This window comes from Erinaceus europaeus, chromosome 13, assembly GCF_950295315.1.
Source record: "Erinaceus europaeus chromosome 13, mEriEur2.1, whole genome shotgun sequence".
NCBI lineage: Eukaryota > Metazoa > Chordata > Mammalia > Eulipotyphla > Erinaceidae > Erinaceus > Erinaceus europaeus.
Genome location: NC_080174.1, coordinates 29,033,786 through 29,055,386, shown reverse-complemented (window position 1 = coordinate 29,055,386; position 21,601 = coordinate 29,033,786). Strand labels below are relative to the sequence as shown.

Genomic DNA, 21,601 nt, shown 5'->3' with positions numbered 1-21,601 from the left:
ATGAAACACAGGTTTCGATATAGTTAAAAGTAATTAGATACAGTTAAGAAAAATTGTTATCATAATTGGAAAATTATTTTGCAGAACAAAAGTGCCTTTTTATGTGGAGTCATGAAAACTTATAGGCAGAGAGAAAAACAGGGGACCAAAGTAGCGGATTCTAGCAAAGGACCAGATGAAGCGAAAATTAAGGTATGATTCAGAATTCTTCTTTTACTCTTAAAGTTGTAGAGTTCTTTGAGCTTTTTCTGACTTATATTTCTTGAGTATGAGATGGGTTTAAGATGTTAAAACTATTTACTAATGGTTTTTTACTGCAATTTTTTGAAGTTTCCCACCTTATTTTTTAAAACCAGTTCACTGTTCTATAATTTTTTATGTAGCTAGTGATTAAATCTATGCACTTGGTATACTAACTGACATATTTGAACTCAACTATCATATCTAGTTGTTTCATGGAGAAAAAGCAAGCCAAGGTTATTGACAATGGAATAAAAAGAGGGTCAGTTCTTTCTATACATTACGTTGTTGGCGGGCTTATGATTCTGAAACCCCTAAATTAAATACATTTAGAATTTTAAAAACACTACTTTCCTTCCCTTCCACTATTATGGGGCAAATTACTTCTAAAAAACAGCTTTTAACAGTAAAATTGGTTAGTACAGAAATGTAATTGGGGAAGAGAGCTTGGGAATGAAAGTTTTTTAAAGGTCATATACAGTAAATAGCACCAAGAGCTAAGTTTTGATCTTTGTGGTTAGTGGCGTTTTGTTTTGCTTTGCTTTTAAGTTAATAGAAAATGTGGTGATTGAACTAGATTCAGATTGGTGCTACTAATAAGTGCCAGTGCTTATGGACCCCAAGGGTATGGTTTAAGAAAAAATAAAGGCGCTAAGAAGAGTACAGGTGTTGTTGAGGTTTTAATAGCACGAAGTCTTAGAATGAGGAGTTAGCTGTTAATGCCACCTGTAAATCTGAAGCTTTTGTGTTTAGCTGTAACTTAGAATTGTAAATATGATTTGTCTGTAGAAGTGTAGTTTCCATTGTGATTTTATCATCTGTGTATTTGGAAGATAATTTTTCAAAAACACATTTTAAAATGTAAAGTTTAGTGATTTTTCAGTTCTGTGTTTGAAATGAAGTGTTTTTCAAATTTTAGTTGACTTTAAGTTGTAAGAAAGCATAGAATAGACTTATCTTTATTTATTTATTTATTTAAATTAATAAGAGAATCAGAGTATCATTCTGGCACATGAGATGCTAGGGGTTGAATTCAAGACCTAATGTTTGAGAGCTCAGGAGTGTTGAACTAAGGGTGTACATTTTTTCTTTTTTTGCCTCCAGGATTATCGTTGGGGCTCAGTGCCTATACTATGAATCCACTGTTTCTGGAGGCCATTTTTGTTATTTTGTTATTGCTGTTGGATAGGACAGAGAAATTGGGAGAGGAGGGGAGGACTGAGGGAAAGACACCTGTAGACCTGCTTCACTGCCCATGAAGTGGACCGCCCCTCCCCCTGCGCACGACACCTGTAGACCTGCTTCACTGCCCATGAAGTGGACCGCCCCTCCCCCTGCGCACGCATAGATGGGGAGCCTGGGGCTCCAACTAGGATCCTTGAGCCTGGTCCTGCGTTACCACTCAGTCCCCTTCTTTATGTTTTTACAGACTGAAAGTAATTTGGATCATAATTACCGTGAAAGAAATATTTATAACAAGAATTTTTGTTGTTTATTGGTTAGAGACAAGCTGAGATGGAAAGGGAAGTTAGTGAGGGCGAAAGACACCCTCAACACTGCTTTTGGTTCATGAAGTGCCCTCCCACCCCCAGAAGTTAGTTAGGGAGGGACCAAGGGCTTGAAACTGGTTCCTTGTATATAATAGCATGTGTATTCAACTGGGTACACCCAGCACAGGAATTAGAAAATGAGCACGTGATGGCAAATTACATTGGAGTTTTTTTTTTTAATATTTATTCCCTTTTGTTGCCTTTGTTTTATTGTAGTTATTGATGTTGTTGTTAGATAGGACAGAGAGAAATGGAGAGAGGAGGGGAAGACAGAGAGTGGGAGAGAAAGATAAGACACCTGCAGACCTGCTTCACCAAGCTTGTGAAGCGACTCCCCTGCAGGTGGGGAACTGGGGACTGGAACTAGGATCCTTAAGCAGGTCCTTGGGCTTTGCGCCACCTGCGCTTAACCCGCTGCGCTACCGCCCGACTCTCAAAATTAAAAAAAATAAAATTTTTTTTTATATTTATTTATTCCCTTTTGTTGCCCTTGTTTTGTTGTTGTAGTTTTTGTTGTTATTGATGTCGCTGCTGGATAGGACAGAGAGAAATGGAGAGAGATGGGGAAGATAGACACCTGTAGACCTACTTCACCGCTTCTGAAGCAACTCCACTGCAGGTGGGGAGCTGGGGCCTCGAACCTGGATCCTTACACTGGTCTTTGCACTTTGTGCCACATTTGCTTAACCCGCTGTGCTACCTTTAGACTCCCTGGAGGTTATTTTCTAACTCAATGTTGTGCTGTTAGATTGTGAGCCTTTTTGTTAAAAAGTTTTTGTAGTACAAGCCTTTTTTTTTCTCTCGGCAGGATTAAATACAAGCCTTTTTTTTAATTGTCATTTTGTAAATATTATCATTTGCGTAGACAGTGGTCAAAATGTCCATTCGTTTTTGGTGTCAGATTGAGGTGACCTAGAATCTTTTTTTTTTTTTTTTTGGAGCACAAGTCAGCTCTGACTTACGGTGCTGGGAATTGAACCTGGGGTTTCTGGTGCCTCAAGTATGAAAGCACCTCAAATCATAGAACATTTTGTGTTTGGTGTGTTTTTATTTCAGAACATATCAGCTAATTATTTGATGGGGAATAATTAATAATTGTTGATTTTTCTCCTAGTGGTAGATTTTCAGTACTTTTCACTTAGGAGTGGGGGGGAGTTAATGCTTTGACTAAATATGGGTTGTAAATTTTAACAGCTCACTTTTAAGGAGAAAAAAATTGTTGTGTCATTGTAATTTCATAAATTTTAGACTTTTTGCTTATAGAATGCTATGTGAAGTGTGCTTAACTATAAAAGTTAATTTTTCTGTATCTGTTTTTAATTTACTTTATTTTCCCTTTTGTTGCCCTTATTTTTTTTATTGTTGTAGTAATTATTGATGTTGTTGTTGTTAGATAGGACAGAGAGAAATGGAAAGAGGCGGGGAATTCAGGGGGAGAAAAAGACAGACACCTGCAGACCTGCTTCACCGCCTGTGAAGCAACTCCTTTGCAGGTGGGGAGCTGGGGGCTCGAACTAGGATCCTTACGCTGGTCCTTGTGCTTCGCACCATGTGCGCTTAACCCACTGTGCCTACCGCTCAACTCCCTAGATTTTGTTTATTAATGAGAAAGATAGGAAAAGAACCAGACATCACTCTGGTATGTAGGCTATTGAGGATTGAATTTAAGACCTCATGCTTGAGAGTCCAGTTCCTTATCCACTGTACCATCTCCTGGACCACTGTAGTTAAGATTTCTGACCTTAGTGGGAGGAGTGTAGTTTTTTTCCCCTTTTGTTGCCCTTGTTGTTTAAGGTTATTATTGTTATTTCTGTTGTTGTTGTTGGTTGGAAATGGAGAGAGGAGGGGAGGACAGAGATAGGGAGAGAAAGAGACACCTGCAGACCTGCTTCACCAAGCCTGTGAAGTGACCCCCCCCTGCAGGTGGGGAACTGGGGGCTCGAACCGGGATCCTTATGCCACTCCTTGCGCTTTGCGCCATGTGCGCTTAACCTGCTGTGCTACTGCCTGACCCCCCCCACCCCAGTGTTTATTTTCCCTTTTTTGTTGCCCTTGTGTTTTCTTTTTTTTCTTTTTTTTTTTTGTGTTTTTCTTTTCTTTCTTTTTTTTTTTTTTTGTTATTGATGTTGTTAGGACAGAGAAAAATGGAGAGAGGAGGGGAAGATGGGGAGGGAAAGATAGACACCTGCAGACTTGATTCACCAACTGTGAAGCCCTGCAGGTGGGGAGCCAGGGTCCTTGTCAGGATTCTTACGCAGGTCCTGTGCTTTGCAACACATGCTCTTAACCTGCTGTGTTACCACCTGACTCCTGTAATTTTTAAAAAACTATTTATTTATTAGAAAGGTAGGAGGAGAGAGAAAGAACTGGTACATGTGCTGCCAGGGATTGAACTCAGGACCTCATGCTTGAGAGTCAGTACTTTATCCACTGTACCACCTCCCAGACTACTAGGAGTGTAGTTTCTTATATATATATATTTTATTTTTTATTGGTGATTTATATATTTGTTTCCCCTTTTGTTGCCCTTGTTGCTTTTATTGTTGTTGTCATTGATGTCATTATTGTTGGATAGGACAAAGAGAAATGGAGAGAGGAGGGGAAGACAGAAAGGGAAAAAGAAAAACACCTGCAGACCTGCTTCACTGCTTGTGAAGCAACTCCCCTGCAGGTGGGGAGCCGGGGCTCGAACCAAAATTCTTTTTATAGTGGTTTTTTTTTTTTTTTTTTTTTTTTACCAGAGCACTACACTGTTCAGCTCTGGCTTATGGTGGAGTGGGGGATTGAACCTGGGACTTGACTGAGCCTCAGGCGTGAAAGTATGTTTGCATAGCCATTATGCTATTTACCCCCACCTTGAACCAAAATTCTTATGCCGATCCTTATGCTTCGAGCCACCCGCTGCACTACTGCCCGACTCCCAGGAGTGTAATTTCTTTATTTTATTTTAACACTCATCAGCTCTGGTTTATGGTGGTGCAGGGGATTGAACCTGGGAAGTCTCAGGCATGAGTCTTATTATTATTATTTTTTAATATTTATTTTATTTATTTATTCCCTTTTGTTGCCCTTGTTTTATTGTTGTAGTTATTATTGTTGTCATTGTTGGATAGGACAGAGAGATGGAGAGAGGAGGGGAAGACAGAGAGGAGGAGAGAAAGATAGACACCTGCAGACCTGCTTCACCGCCTGTGAAGCGACTCCCCTGCAGGTAGGGAGCCGGGGTTCGAACCAGGATCCTTATGCTGGTCCTTGTGCTTTGCGCCACCTGCGCTTAACCCGCTGCACTACAGCCCGACTCCTGACAGTCTTATTTGTATAACTATTATGCTATCTACCCCAGCCCCCAGGAGTGTAATTTTTTAGCAACCTCCACAAAAACAGATGAATGTAATGCCTAGAATGACAGCATAAATCTAAGAGTTAGTCATCTCTTTTTAAAATCTTTTTACTTTATTTTGTTATTTTTATTTATTGCATAAAGACAGCCAGAAATCTAGAACAAGGGAGAGAAATAGACACATCTGTAGCATTACTTCACCACTTGAGAAAAGCGTTCCTCAGCAGGTGGGGGCTGGGGGCTTGAACCTGGGTCCTTGGATATTGTAATGTGTGCTCATCCATGTTGAGCTCAGCCACCCAGCCCCAAAGTTAGTCATTTCTAGAAGAAAATTAAACTCAGGTGCAGTAATTGTTTTTTTTTTTTTTTTTAAATCCACCTTGCCTTGCAAGTTAGTACTGAATCTTAATTTTTTGATATATATATATATATGTATGTATATTTACTATTAAGTATTAATCATTAGAATGTCAGATATAATTCGAACAAGATTCTGGAATTTTCACTGTGAATTAGATGTTACAAGCTCTATTTCCCCTCACATTAAAGATGAAATTGTAAGAGACACTAGAAACCTGTTTGCAGAAATGTTGCCAAGTTAAATGGATAAAAATGTATAAGATTGATTTTTAACATGTTAAGTGCATGCATGTGTTATTAAGGATTGAATGTTTTAATGACATTTGAATTCTTCAAGGCACTCTTGGAAAGAACAGGCTACACACTTGATGTGACTACTGGACAGAGGAAGTATGGGGGACCTCCTCCAGATTCCGTTTATTCAGGTCAGCAGCCTTCTGTTGGCACTGAGGTAAAGAAACTAAAAAGCTTGTATCTTTTGTAGTAAATGCATACATATCTGGTTTCCTAAAGAAACCCATGGTCTTACTTCATATTTAATTTACAGATATTTGTGGGAAAGATCCCAAGAGATCTATTTGAGGATGAACTTGTTCCACTATTTGAGAAAGCTGGACCTATATGGGATCTTCGCCTAATGATGGATCCCCTCACTGGTCTTAATAGAGGTTATGCGTTTGTCACTTTTTGTACAAAAGAAGCAGCTCAGGAGGCTGTTAAACTGGTAAGTTTTTGTTTTTCCATTGCTCTTCACTATGTTAAAGCCAGATTTTCTTACTGTACACGAGTTAACAAAAACTGGCAGTCTTTGTATAGTTCATAGGAATGAGGATTTATTAGGTAGCGTGGTTGAAATCTAGTTACTTGTTCTTTGAAACATCTGATTGCTTTTTTTTTTTTCTTTGAGAATGTGAAGTTGTGGTGGCATACGTGGTAGAACACACATGTTACCATGTGCATGAACCAGGCTTCAAGCCCCCTCTCCCACCTGTAGAGGTAGATCTTCACAAGAGGTGAAAGAAACAGTGCTATAGGTGTCTCTTCCCCCTCACCCTTCTACAGTTTCTGTCTCTATCAAATAAAGATAAAAAAAATTAAAAAAAAAACTTTAAAAAATATAAAGTGGAAGAAGGTAACGATCAATACAACTTGAATAGTTCTTCCTGACTGCATTTGGGCCCTTTTTTCTAAAATATTTCATGAAAATTTGTGATGATAAATGCCTTTTAGAAGTGAAAGATTTTTTTTTTTTGGTGGTGGACAGTATTAAAAATAAAGCAGATTTAAAAATTATTGGATGCTAGGTGGAGACCTTATCTTACCAAATTGTTAACTTTTCAAATATTAAGGAGAGGAAAGAACCAGGTCATCATTCTAGTTTATGCAGTGCTGGAGATGTAACTCAGGACCTCATACTTGAGACAGGCCAACACTGCATTGTGCTATACCTTCCATGCTGTGCCATCTAATTTTACTAAATTTTGTGACTGGAGTGACTTAACATTGGGTTTTTGTAAAAGTCATGGCACATTTTTGCACAGGAAAATGCATCTTAACTTTTGAAACCCACTTTATTTATTTCCCACTAAGGTTATCCCTGGGGCTCAGTGCCTGCTGGAAGATTTTACTACATGGGCTTGGGTGGTGGTGCACCTGGTTGAGCGCACATGTTACAATGGAGTTCAATCCACCGGTCCCCACCTGTAGTGGGAAAGCTTTGCAAATGGTGAAGCAGGGCTGCAGGTGCCTCTCCCTCTCTTTATCTCCCCCTTCCCTTTGGATATCTGTCTACCCAATAAAGATAATTAAAAACCCACAAGTTTTTTTTTTTTTTTTTTTAAAGACTACACTGTACCTGGTGGCCTTTTTTTTCTCTTGTTTGATAGAATCTGTGACTTATACCCACACCCACCCACTACTCTTTTATTAGGCATGCCAGTACCTGGCCCCTGCTTTATTTATTTATTTATTTATTTAGCTAGAGGTTGAAAGACACTGTAGCACCAAAGCTGTATCCATCCGTCTGTCAGTCCTTTCTTTTTATTATCTTTATTTTTGGGGTAGAGACAGTAAGAAATCGAGAAGGGAGGGCAAGGTAGAGAGACACTTGCAGCACTGCTTCACCACTCTCAAAGCTTTCCCCCTGCAGGTGGGGACTCGGGGCTCGAGCCTGGGTCCTTATGCATTGTGATGTGTCCTTAACCAGTTGTGCTACCACCCGGCCCCTCAAAGCTGCTTTCTTCAATACATTGGGGATCAGGCTCAGACATGGTTCATGTACATGACAAAGCAATACTATCCAAGTGAGTTGTTTTATTTTGCCAATGCAATTTATGTTTTTATGTTGAAGATGTGGAGAGTGAATTAAAGAAATGTATCAAAGTGTACAGTTGGAAGTTCTGTAAATGGTTCATTATGATAGGTATTTGTTGAACATGACTGTGGCTTAAGCATTTTATGGGTAATATGAAGCTCACTTAAAATTTTTTTTCTTTTTCTTTTAAATTATTTATTGGAGGCAGCCAAAAATTGAGAGGGGAGGAGGAGAGGGAGAGAGACAGAAAGACACCTGCAGACCTGTTTCACCACTCAGAAAGCTTCCCCCTGCAGGTGGGGACCAGAGACTTGAACTCAGGGACCTTATGCACTTTACCATGTACACTCAACCAGGTGTGCCACTACCGGGTCTTCTTTCTCTTTTTTCAAGTTTAGAATTTGATTTATTTATTATTGGATAGGAACAGAGAAACCCAAAAGGGAAGGGGAAGATGGAGAGGAAGAGGGACAGCCCAGTAGGTGTGGTCCTTTTTCCCCCCCTCCCTATACCATTGGTCATCTCTAGTTTTAGTGGTGCAGGGGATGGAACCTGGATTTCAGAGGCTCAGATTTGAGTGTCCCTTTGCATAACCATTACTTTTTATCTCTGCCTACACACTTAAAATTCTTTGTTTTTATTATCTTTATTGGATAGAGAAAGCCAGAAATTGAGATGGAAGGCAGTGATAGGTACAGAGACAGAGATACCTGCAGCACTGCTTCACCACTTGCAGAGCTTTCTCCCTGCAGGTGGGGAATGGGGCCTCAAACCCGGGTCTCTGCGCATTTGTAGTTTGTGCACTTAACCAGTTGCACCACCACCTGGCTTCCCACACTTAAACTTAGATTGATTTCCCTTTCTGCATTTTGGTTTCCTTTACGTGATGGTCATCTTAAGACCTAAATGAAAGCAAGTGTACCTATTTTTTGTGTTGCTTATATAATAGCTTTGTATGGTTGGCTATGGTTAAGTCTTAGCATTAAAGTGCTCCAACTTGAAAGACTGTAGGAGTCTTTGGAAAATAATTTCAGGGCTAGCATAGCTTACATGAGTAGTGTGCCTATTTTACTACACACATAACACCGGCACTTCCCTGGAAAAAGCTGTGTTACAATGGTATATTTCTGTCTGTGTGAAAATGTTGACATAGAGTGGTGAAGCTCTGGTGACAGTAAAAATAATTTTGCATTGCCTGGGAGTTGACACAGTGGGTAGAGCTTTTTTTTTTTTTATTTATTTATGTATTGGATAGAGACAGCCAGAAATTAGGAGGGAAGGGAATGATAAAAAGGGAGAGACACTTGCAGCACCACTTCACCACTTGCAAAGCATTCCCTCTGCAGGTAGAGACTGGGGGCTTGAACCTGGGTTGTTGCACACTGTAACATGTTTGCTCAACCAGGTGAGCCACCACCAGCCCTACAGTGGGTGGAGCTTTGGACCTCACCTGTGTGAGGTCCATAGATTGATTCTGCCTTCATGTGTGATGCTCTGGTTCTTTTAAATAAAATAACTCTTGGGGAGTGAGTTTTTAAATCAAGGCTGTTCTTCTCGATTGATTCTGCCTTCATGTGTGATGCTCTGGTTCTTTTAAATAAAATAACTCTTGGGGAGTGAGTTTTTAAATCAAGGCTGTTCTTCTCCCCGCCCACCCCCCATCCTTCAGAGACTGCTTCCTATTTAAGGGGAAGCAGTGCTCCTCTTTGAGCTGTCAACATTATACTTTAGCAGTTCAAGCAAAATTAAGGATTTCTAGTTCTGCAAAGATAACTTTAAAATATAATCTTGCCAGGAAACCCTCTTCTCCCATTCTATATTATTTGATAGAACAGAGAAATTAAGAGGGGCAGGGAAATGGAGAAAGATAGGCCTGGGGAGGCAGCTTAATGGTTGTGCAAGAGGAAGAGAGAAACACTATCTCCCTGCAGGTGGGGAGCCAGGCTCAAATTTGGGCTCTTGGGCATGTGTGCCTTCAATAAGGCATGCCATTGTGAGGCTCAGAAACTTAAAAAAAAATACTATACTTACTGAATGAGAACAGTAAAGAGCCACATAGATACAGTACACTGGAATACTGCTCAGCTCGGGCTTTGTTGGTGTTGGGTATTGAACCTGGGAGCTCAGAGCCTCAAGTATAAGTCTTTTGCATAACCATTAAGCTGCCTGCCTAAGCTCACGTCTCCCCCATTTTTTTAATGAGAGAGGAGGAGAACCATAACATCCTTCTGGCACACATGTTGCCAGGGATTAAACTCTGGACCTGATGCTTGAGAGTACAGTGTTTTATATACTGCTCTACCTCCTACACCATACCCCATTTTTTTTTTTTAAAAGTGCTTTACTGAGCCTAGTGTTGCAGTGATAGTATAATTATCAGCCTTATGAGGATATGAATGAGAAAATGCCTCTTTTGCATTATTTATATTCCAAGTAAGATAGGTGTACTGATCTAAAAAGATTACAAAAAAGCTTTGTGCTTTGAGGCTCTCAAGATACATTAATTTATTTGGACAAACCCCCCTCCCCCCTTTTCAACCTATATTATTGGGGCTTGTGGCCTGAATGATTTGCTGCTCCTAGCAGATAGAAGGTTAAGACACCGCTTGTGAAGTCTTTGTGCCAGCTCCCTGCTGTGGGTGACCTGGGGCTCCAACCTAGGCCCTGAGCCTGGTAAAGTGTGTCTTCTATCAGATGAAATATCTCCCTGCCACCTAGCTTTATTTTTTGATTTAGCATTGATTTTCCTTTGAAAACTTACAGATTTATCTGAATAGTAAAAGTGGGTTAATTGCTACTGACAACTAAAAGACATTAAATTATAACACCTTTCTTAAAGAATCCCTTTTTTATCTTTATTTATTGGATAGAGACAGCCAGAAATTAAGAGGAGATAGGGAGAGAGACAGAGACACCTGCAGACCTGCTTCACCACTCGCAAAGCTTTCCCCCTGCACGTGGGGACGGGGCCTCAAACCTGGGTCCTTGTGCACTGTAACGTCCACTCAACCAGGTGCACCACCGCCTGACTCCCAAGGATCCCATTTTTAGTCAATATCTGCATTGTATTTTGGGGAATTAAACTTATTTCTAAATGAACTAATATCTAGTTAAACTAAATAATGATTAGCACTTGAGTGGAAGCCAAAGTAGTAAGGCATTAGAAGTTGTGCCAGGCCTTACCTATAAATACCACCTAATCTATTTTTCAAGGTAAGTGGAATTACCTTCGTTCTTCAGAACAGTAAGTAAACTCGGTAGGCAGTGAGGCCATACAGCTTTAGTTTTGATACAAAGTTTGCTTTGCTCTAGTTCTTATTAATTAGACACAAGAAATTTCAAGCCATCAGTAGCAGTGCATGTTAAATCACCAGGTAGCCTGATTCTCCCTACCCACAATTAGAGTATCATTTTATTGAGGGAATGTTGATTTACAGGATTATTGTCACAAAATTCTCCAGGATAGATAATCATCTTGATTGTTAACCATCCTCATTTTAGGTGTGTGTGTGTGTAATATTTTATGTATTATTTTATTTTATAATATTTTATTATGTAATAAATTGTGTATAATTTATGTATTAATGTCTTTTGCTGTCAGGGCATATGTGTTCTTTCTCTTGTACCAGAACACTGCTTATCTCTGGGTTATGGTGGTTTGTGGCATGGGGGATTGAACCCAGGACTTTGAGGCCTCTGTGCTTTCTCAGCTGCCCAACATCACTTCTTGATTTCAAATTATTTTTTCCCATGAGAAAAAATATGTTTGGTTTCCCCCTCTACCCTATGTCTTCCATTTTTAGATCAGTGCCACTATATAGTAGGTACTGGATAGATAACTTGACCAGCTAATCAGAGTGATCTAGTCATCATTTATGGTAAAAGAAGCAGTGATGCTTCCAATACCAGCCATGAATTATTTTCTAATTTAAGGGTTTCTAGCTTACATTTGCGATTGTTAAAAGGGACTAGTGTAGGCTACCAGGTGTGATGCTTTCCCTGTTTTTTTTTTTGTTTGTTTGTTTGTTTTTTTGGGGGAGTGCATGGAATATTTTAGAAGCATGCATTGTGTTTGATAGTGCAAATACTAATAGGAAGAACAGGCAAATGTGCCTGTGTATTTGTGTGCTGCTAGAACCTGAGTGCAGGGCCACTGCTATAGTACATATTTCATCCCTATCAAATGAAGATATCCTGCTAAAATGCTAATGTTGCCTAGTATGAAATTAATCCCTTTTTGCAGATTTGTTAAAATTTTAGTTTAACTGGAAAAGCTACATGCCTTACATAGAGAGCTACATACATGGTGGAATGGTATTGTTATTTCTCGTACTCAAAAAATTGTGTTGGGAGACTGTTCAGAAGTATCATGCATGCTTAAGAAATCGGTTCATTTCTGAATGTTATATTAAAGCATAGCTATAATTTTAACAGCTGTCGATGGTTTTAGTCATCAGATTGGTAAATCAAATGCCTGCAACTATTTTGATAATTGCAAAGTGACAATATGAGCCTTCAAATGTTATAGCTATCCTTTAATGGGAATGAGAATTACCTACAAATAAAAGCTGACATCTGAAGGGCTGGTGAAGGGATGAAGGAATAGGCTGGTTTAGGTGGGCTTTGTCATGGAATATTGAGTTTAGATTCTTGGTGTGGGTAGCATGATAAATGACAGAATAATAAAGAATGTTTGTGTGATGATAACCAAGGCCTAGAGTGTAGGAACAATATGAAGGAGAGGTTAAAGGTTTTGAAGCAAGAAATGACAAAGTGGGTAGTGATGCTATATATCCTAATCCAATTTTTCTCATGATTTAAATGAGGGCATAAGTTGAACTCTTTAAAAATGGCGGCTATTTGGAGTTAATTACTCAGCAGATGACAAAATCAGAATCTGAGAAGATTTTGATAATTCGGGACTGATCCTAGGGAGATGGAATTGAGTAGGGATTAAATGTCCTTTTTTGAGATTTAAATTATTTGATGCTTGGTTATATAAATGTTAATACCTTAATATTTATTGTGTTTTTTAGTTTGTGGAATAAGATGTTGTAGTGTACTTGTACATAATTTTTGCAATAATGGGTTTAATCTTAGCTCAAGTTTTGCAGGTAACATGTAAGTTTCTACTCTTAGCTCTGGCTAATGGTGGTGCTGGGGGTTGAACCTGGGGCCCACAGAGACATGGATGTTTTCTTGTCTAAGTGCTATACTTTCTCACACTCCTGACTGCTTTTTTGTTCAGCTAGGTACCATAGGACTGGAGCTTTACTTTGGTGCCATAGCACTTCCCATATGTTGATGGGACTGAACTTGGGGTGTGCATAATGGGAAGTACTCACACCCTATTTGCTGAGCTATTTTTTTAGCCTTTATGTTTCTACTTTGGAGAGAGTTGTTGGTCTTGAGAAAGAATACTACTATGACAAGAAAATAATGTTTGGCAGAATCTCTCAACTATAATAGCACAGTTGGTACTTGAGATCAAATTGGTTCTTCATTGTGGGGGGGACCATGTTGTGAATATTAGGAAATCTGAGTAATAACACTATTTTCTACTTACAGCAAGCCTTCATTTCTAATTGACATTTTTTCTGTAGTCATTGCCAAATGTCCCCTGGGGGCTGAATCACTCTTGTGGAGAACTGTTTGGTCATAGAAAGGCTTTTTTTTCTTCCTTGAACTTTGTAATACTTAGGGATTGCAGAGGATTTGATGATTGAGTTCAACTCTATAAGTATATAGAGGAATTAGGGTGGTGAAAGTTTAAGAGAAAACATTTTGTTCAGAGGCAGAAAGTATAAAATCTAAGAATTGAAAAATACAGCGTACAGAAAAGGGGCTTAAAATAGGAATTTAAGAATGATGTACCTAATGTTCAGTTTGAATTTCTTTTCAGTGATGAGCAAATGAGAGATTTTCAATACTCAGAAATTATGATACCCCCTTTAGCATCTTTGGCATACATAAGCAAAATAGAGATAAGGATCAGGGTCACCATGACCAGTGAGTGAGATAGTGTTAATTTGACTCAGTGGACTAGACAGTACAGAACTTTTACTGCATGGCTAATTTTGAATATCTTCAGATGAGGAGATGAGGAATATGTTTTCTGATGTGATTCACCTACTGTGTGAAAATGTATAACTCTTGACTTGTATGTATAGAGTGGGTATTTAGGCTAAGTGTAAAGGGATTAATGTCTACTGCTTTAGCTGCTACCACTAACGGAACTTTTTTGTTTTGATTTTTTAATGCACAAAATCTACTTACTGATAACCTGCATATTTTTGAGCTTTCATTTGTATCTAATATTGATTGGCCACTTATAGTATCTTACCTTTCTATAAGATATGGTTAGCCCATAGTTAAATTTTATTGTAGTTTTGTGTATATTTTCATGATTACAAGTCTACTTTGGCTTTATGGGAGGGTTGGTTAAAATGAAATGGGATACAGGGTCAGGTTCAAAATAACAAGTTTTCTTTGTTAGACTGAAATATGTTTGAAATTTAAAATTCCATATTATAGCTTTTTTTAAGTTGAGAAAATGGAATTTAGGTCCTTAGCCAGCTTGCTCATATTTCTGCCACTTCCCGTTGCAAGAGGATAATTGGTTGGCAGAATTAAGTGGCTTATAGATCTGTTTCCTACTCCCTAAATATCAAGGACTGGGCATAATTCTGCATTAATTTTATTCATGAATGCGTAGATTTTTGGGCTAGTCATATATGTCTCACATAATTACTTTGTTATAGTGCCTTATGGAAATAAAGGATGAAATATTTTATAAGCAGGGTTGGATTTTGCAGGTTCTACATTTGTGTGTGGGATTTAAAGTTGGATATTACAGGGATTTTGCTTTTATACATTTTTTAAATATACCATCTTCCTCCTTTCAGTATAATAATCATGAAATTCGTTCTGGAAAACATATTGGTGTCTGCATCTCAGTTGCCAACAATAGGCTTTTTGTGGGGTCAATTCCTAAGAGTAAAACCAAGGAACAAATTCTTGAGGAGTTCAGTAAAGTAACAGGTAAGTTTTATTTGGAAGGAGGAACAAATGTCAATACTTATGGTAATTGGTTACTGCTATGTGCCAGCAACCATTGTTGTTATTTTTATTACCAGTGCACTGCTCATTTCTGGCTTATGGTCATGCTGGGGATTGAACCTGAGACTTGAGAGCCTCCCACACAAGAATCTCTTTGTATAACCATTATACTACCTAAACCCCCCCCCACCACCACCACCGTTTTAAACCACGTTAATTGGCTCATTGTATTCTCAAATAAACCACACAATATAGGTTGGCTCCATTTTTTAGATAAGAGAAATAGGCATACATATTTCTGTAGAATAGTTTGACAAACAGTGTAGTTATGCAGGAATTCATCTGGGATTTGAACTCAGCTGAATCTTTACTGTGCTATTCCTGCTTTTAAAGATTGTATGTTTTTACATGCTACTTGACATTTCTTAGGATTGTCTTGATGCCATTTTCTAAATTATTGGAATAACCACTCTTAACTGTAAGCAGAGATTCTATAATGTCACTATTGTGTGATTTCTTTGAATTGTAAAACACGTGTTTCCAAATGACAGGCTGCTTTTATTAGAAAACATTTTGGTCTCTCTGGAATACGTAGCAAATTGTCAGTCTGAGGAAACTTTATTATACTTACATGTTCTATTTCATTTAACACAGTTCTTAGGAGCCAGGTGGTTGTACACTGGGTTACCATGTGCAAAGACCTGGATTCAAGTCCCCTTACTTGTACAATGGGAGGGTAGTAGGGGGACAGGACAGACTTCACAAGCAGTGAAGTGTAGTTCTGTATTTTTGTCTGTCTCCCTTTCAATCTTCTCTTTGCCTTGATTTCTTTCTGTATTCAATTAGGAATAAAGAGCTGTTGATATCTGGGGGTAGAAAAGAGCCCTTGAGGGACTCGGGCGGTAGTGTAGCTGGTTAGGCGCACGCTAAGTGCACGCTAAGTGGCGTGAAGTGCAAGGACCGCCATAAAGATCCCGGTTCGAGCCCCCAGCTCCCCACCTGCAGGGGAGTCGATTCACAGGCGGTGAAGCAGGTCTGCAGGTGTCTCTTTCTCTCCCTCTTTGTCTTCCCCATCTCTCTCCATTTCTCTCTATCCTATCCAACAATGACAACATAAATATCAATAAAAATAACTAAAAATAATTATTAATTATAATATTATTATATTAATATAATTAATATAATAATATTATTATATTAATAATTAAAAAAACAAGGGCAACAAAAGGAAACAAATATTTTAAAAATGATCAAAAAATTTCTTTTAAAAAGAGAAGAACCATTGGAAAAAATTATAAAGGGTCTGGGAGGTGACATAAAGGATAGTGCTGGACTCTCAAGAATGAGGTCCCAAGTTTTGTTGCTGCCCATGTGATAATGCCAGTGAACATGGGACCTCATGCTTCCAAGTTCATCAACCTGCCCACCACACGATCTCTTGAGCCCAAATAATAAGTCTATATTTATTTTGGATTGATAACAGAAGTTGAAAGGGAAGAGGGAGACACCTGCAGCACTACTTAACTGCTTGTGAAGGTTTCCTACCTGGCTTGAACTCAGGTGTTTGCATGCTGAAATGTGTGTGCTCAGACAAGTGCACCACCACCCGGTGCCCCCCTTTTAAATTAATTATTCTTATATTGATAAGATTGAGAGAAGGGAGAATTAGGGAGAGAGGAGAGATCTGCAGGCCCATATCACTACTTATGCAGTCCCCTCCCCTCAAACACACGAGGACTGGGACTTTGAACCATACTGCTTGTACATGGTATTCAGTAACTTATGAGCTCGACTGAGTATGCCACTCCTGTACCCCTGAATAAATCTTTGAAAGATATTTATTTATTTATTTATTACACCTGCAAACTTACTTCACCGCCTGTGAAGCAACTCCCCTGCAGGTGGGAAGCTGGGGCTCGAACCAGGATCCTTGGGGCTTTGTGCCACGTGCGCTTAGCCGCTGCGCTGTTGCCCAGCTGCCAAAAGATATTTTTAAAATACAGTCAATAGAAATTGGATTCAGGGAGTCAGGCGGTAGCACAGCAGGTTAAGCACACGTGGTGCGAAGTGCAAGGACCAGCATAAGGATCCTGGTTCAAGCCCCTGGCTCCCCACCTGCAGGGTAATCACTTCACAGGCTTGGTGAAGCAGGTCTGCGGGTGTCTTATCTTTCTCTCCCCCTCTGTCTTCCCCTCCTCTCTCCATTTCTCTCTGTCCTATCCAGCAATGACGCCATCAATAACAACAGTAATAACAAGGACAACAAAAGGAAATAAATAAATAAAAGAAATTGGATTCAGCCTTTCACATGTTCAATTCTGGAGAACTATCTCCCCTTCTCAGTTTTTTACTATTTTAAGAGAGAGTCTAAAATATCATTGCCTGACATTGTACTTGTTTTCTTTTCATGGTGCTCCCATATGGTGACAGAGATTAAGCCAGGACCTCATAAGTGAAATGCATGTGTTCTACCTTTTGAGGGTCCTGATCACCTAGAAAGAATTTGATTTGCATAATAGCTTAACTATGTCTGACTTGTACTACTATATTTTTGAGTCCAGCCACTATACCACTTCCTGGACTGCAAGATTTTGATGTTATGAGATTTATTTGTGAGAGGTGGAGAGAGAGAGAACCAGAGCATCACTCTGGTGCATGCAATACTGAGTATTGAACTAAGGACCTCATGCTTTGAGAGATAATGTTCTTTTTTCCCCTCATTAAAAAAAATTATTTTTTAATTTCTTTATTGGGGAATTAATGTTTTACATACAATAGTAAATACATGCTTAATACATGCTTAACATTTCCCAGTTTTCCATATAACAGGTCCTCTGTCATCCTTCTTGGATCTGTATTCTCCCCACCCACCCACCCACCCCAGAGTCTTTTATTTTGATGCAATACACCAATTCCAGTTCAGGTTCTACTTCTGTTTTCTTTTCTGATCTTCTTTTTCAACTTCTGCCTGAGAGTGAGATCATCCCATATTCATCCTTCTGTTTCTGACTTACTTAACATGAGTTTTTCAAGGTCTAATTTAAAAGAAAAAAATTTGATTCCTTTTTGTTGCCCTGGTTTTATTGTTGCAGTTATTGTTGTTATTGATGTCATTGTTGTTGGATAGGACCAAGAGAGAAGGGAAGACGGGGAGAGAAAGATAAGACACCTGCAGACCTGCTTTTCCACCCATGAGTTGACTCCGCTGCAGGTGGGGAGCCGGGGGCTCGAACCGGGACCCTTAAGCAGGTCCTTACGCTTAAGGTCCTTAACGCCACCTGCACTTAACCCACTGCACTACTGCCTGACTCCCAGATCTTTTTTTTTTTTTAATTTTCTTTTTTATCGAAAGGAAAGTATAATTTTTAAAATTTTTATTTATTTATTTATTTATTATTGGATAAAGACAGAAATTGAGAGAGGAGACAGAGACACCTGCAGCCCTGCTTCACTTGTGAAGCTTCACCCCTGCGGGTGGGGACCTGGGGCTTGTTTTTACCTGGGTCCTTGCACACTGTGATGTGTGTACTTAATCAGGTGTGCCACCATCTGGCCCCAAAGACAAAACCTCTCAGGCAGCCACACAAACAGGAAAAAAAAAAAAAAAACTTTAAATTTGATGTTAAATAAGAAAAGTACTTTACACATCTTCTTGTCATTTTTACTTATTTTACCTGGTTTGTTTGCTTACTTTCAGAGGGTCTTACAGACGTCATTTTATACCATCAACCAGACGACAAGAAAAAAAACAGAGGCTTTTGTTTCCTGGAATATGAAGATCACAAAACAGCTGCCCAAGCAAGGCGTAGATTAATGAGTGGTAAAGTCAAGGTCTGGGGAAATGTTGGAACTGTTGAATGGGCTGATCCTATAGAAGATCCAGATCCTGAGGTTATGGCGAAGGTATGGTAAAGTTGAGTTTTGAAGAGTTGCTAAGAGGTACTTTAGATGCGGGGCTGTGTCTTATAAAATGAACTCTTCTTTTTTAAATTTTTATTTATCTTATTTATTCCCTTTTGTTGCCGTTGTTGTAGTTATTATTGTTGTCATTGTTGGGTAGGACAGAGAGAAATGGTGAGAGATGGGGAAGAGAAAGACAGACACCTGCAGACCTGTTCACTGCCTGTGAAGTGACTCCCCTACAGGTGGGGAGCCTGGGCTCGAACCGAGACCCTTAAGCCGGTCCTTGAGCTTTGTGCCATGTGTGCTTAACCTGTTGCGCTACCGCCCGACTCCCTAAAATAAACTTTTTAAAAGCCAAAGCCCTGTGCCAGAAACATTATGTTGTATGTGAGATGTGAAAATTTACTTGAGGACATAACCTCAGTTGTATCTCATACTTAATGATGAATTTACTAAGTCTACATACTAAGTAGATTGCTTGCTTCTACTTTTGTGTGAGTCCCAAGGACAGTCTATGAGTTTTGAGAATAGCACCATTAATTTGCATGGTTTTTGTGTTAAAAGTCTTACTCCTAAAAATAGTGAACTGCACTGGCCTGAGCAGAGCTGCTGTAGTTACAGGCTTTAGCTATTATTAGGTATCCTGCTTCAGCAGTCAGTTGAGACATCTTTTGAGAACAAACATCTCTGGAGTCAACACTTTGTTCACTGGTGACAGTTTTATAGTTAAGTTAATCTTTTAGTCTCTTTAAGATTCCTTTTAATTTTAGCATAATAAATATGACTCATTTAGTTAAATCATGAGAGGAGTATGAAATGCCAGCACTGAATATAAAGGATAGATTGTTTTAAGGATAGATAATTCTTAGTATTTGGCTTCTAAAACTCTTGCTGGGTTTTTGTCTTTAGGTTAATGTAATTTCAAGTATTTGACTATTTCAAGAACTTTAGGAGTGATTTTCTCAGCTAAAAAACCCAAATTATGTTTGAGGAGTTTTCTGGATTGAGAGAACTAATTTTATCAATACTTCAGTGGTCCTTTTTTATATTTATTTATTTTCCCTTTTGTTGCCCTTGTTTTTTTATTGTTGTAGTTTTATTGCTGTTGTTGTTAGGACAGAGAAATGGAGAGAGGAAGGGAAGACGGGGAGAGAACGATAGACACCTGCAAACCTGCTTCACTGCCTGTGAAGCAACCCTCTGCAGGTGGGAACCTGGGGGCTCGAACTGGGATCCTTATGCAGGTCCTTGAGCTTTGCACCACATGCGCTTAACTGGCTGCGCTACCGCCCGACTCACTTCAGTGGCCCTTTTTAAGTACTTTATTGTTTGGATGTACCAAAGTTTATTTACTCATTCATTATGGTTGTTTGCAAATTTTGGCAGTTGTAATTAATGTCTTCCTGTAGATTTTGCATAGAATTTCCACCTACAGCAAGACTAGGAAATACCAAAAATGTACCATTGGGATACACCTGATGTTCCTCCCCCCCCCTTTTTTTTTTCTTTAACTTGTGTTTTATGAGTGAGGGAAACACCAGAGTACTTTTCTGGATATGTACTGTTCTGGGGCTTAAATCTGGAGTCTTAGATTTAGAAAGCATGCACCTGAGTTACCTTCCTGGCTTGAGTGTTTACTTTGATAACATATAAAACTTAATCTTGTTTTTGAATAGGGTTTGGAATTTGTATTTCTATTAGCAGTGTCCTATTTCTCTATACCCTCACTAGCATTTGGTAATGATAGTGTTACTTGTTTTCATTTCCGTATAGAGTCCAGGCAGTGGTGCACCTGGTTAAGCACTCACATTACAGTGCACAAGGACTCAGGTATAAGCCACTGGTCCCTGCCTGCAGGGGGAAAGCTTCATAAGTGATAAAGCAAGGCTGCAGGTATCCCTGTCTGTCCCTATTTTCCCGACTCAATTTCTCTCTGTCTCTGTGAAATAAATTGAAAAAAAAAATAATAAAGTATCCTTATTTGCCATATGTATTGCTGGTAAGAACTGTTAAGGATTTTGCCAGATTTCAGCTGCCATGCTTGGTTTTAACCTAGGCTGTTGAAAATTTTTGGTTTTATATTTTTTGTTGCTCTTCTAATGGGTTGTGGTTAAAGTTAACTTTGGATGATGGGGCAGTAACATCTTGGAAATGAAAACAATTGAGAACAATACGGACATCTTTTTTTCTCTCTTTCCTTCAAAATTTTTCAGGTTAAAGTGCTGTTTGTACGCAACCTTGCCAATACTGTAACAGAAGAAATTTTAGAAAAGGCATTTAGTCAGTTTGGGAAACTGGAACGAGTGAAGAAGCTAAAAGATTATGCTTTTATTCATTTTGATGAACGAGATGGAGCTGTCAAGGTAAATAGAGGAACTTTAGGGATTTATATTAGACTAATCTTTGAATCAGAACATTCACAGAAGTGGGGGGGCCCTTGGAGTCATGTAATAAGGCAAGCTTTCATGGCCTTGACAGATTGTGTAATTCACTAAATTAATATGGGAAACAAGTTAAAGAGTTGTCTGAAAGTTAATAGTCCACTTTGCCTCACCTATGTTACTTTTAACTGATAATTATTTTTTAACTGATAATAAAAAATGAAATGAAAGTTTGTCTTTTACATTAACACTAATTTTTTTAAGGCTATGGAAGAAATGAATGGCAAAGACTTGGAGGGAGAAAATATTGAAATTGTTTTTGCTAAGCCACCAGATCAGAAAAGAAAAGAAAGAAAAGCTCAGAGGCAAGCAGCAAAGAATCAAATGTAAGTTAAAGTATAAAACTTAATGTATGATTAAGAGATGATCAAACCTGTTAATCTTTAAGACTTTA

General features: G+C 38.8%; 1 protein-coding gene across 6 annotated transcripts in view; it reads left to right on the top strand.

Moving 5' to 3' along the window:
* Positions 1–21,601, top strand: part of SYNCRIP (synaptotagmin binding cytoplasmic RNA interacting protein) — a 35,079-nt gene that overhangs the window by 3,501 nt on the left and 9,977 nt on the right. For all 6 annotated transcript variants that reach the window (XM_060205469.1, XM_060205468.1, XM_060205471.1 and 3 more), the window contains 7 exons: positions 85–192; positions 5,828–5,941; positions 6,038–6,214; positions 14,710–14,845; positions 18,561–18,766; positions 20,980–21,129; positions 21,412–21,533. In XM_060205469.1, coding sequence (XP_060061452.1) covers positions 85–192; positions 5,828–5,941; positions 6,038–6,214; positions 14,710–14,845; positions 18,561–18,766; positions 20,980–21,129; positions 21,412–21,533 — 1,013 coding nt within the window. The remainder of the gene's footprint in view (positions 1–84; positions 193–5,827; positions 5,942–6,037; positions 6,215–14,709; positions 14,846–18,560; positions 18,767–20,979; positions 21,130–21,411; positions 21,534–21,601) is intronic.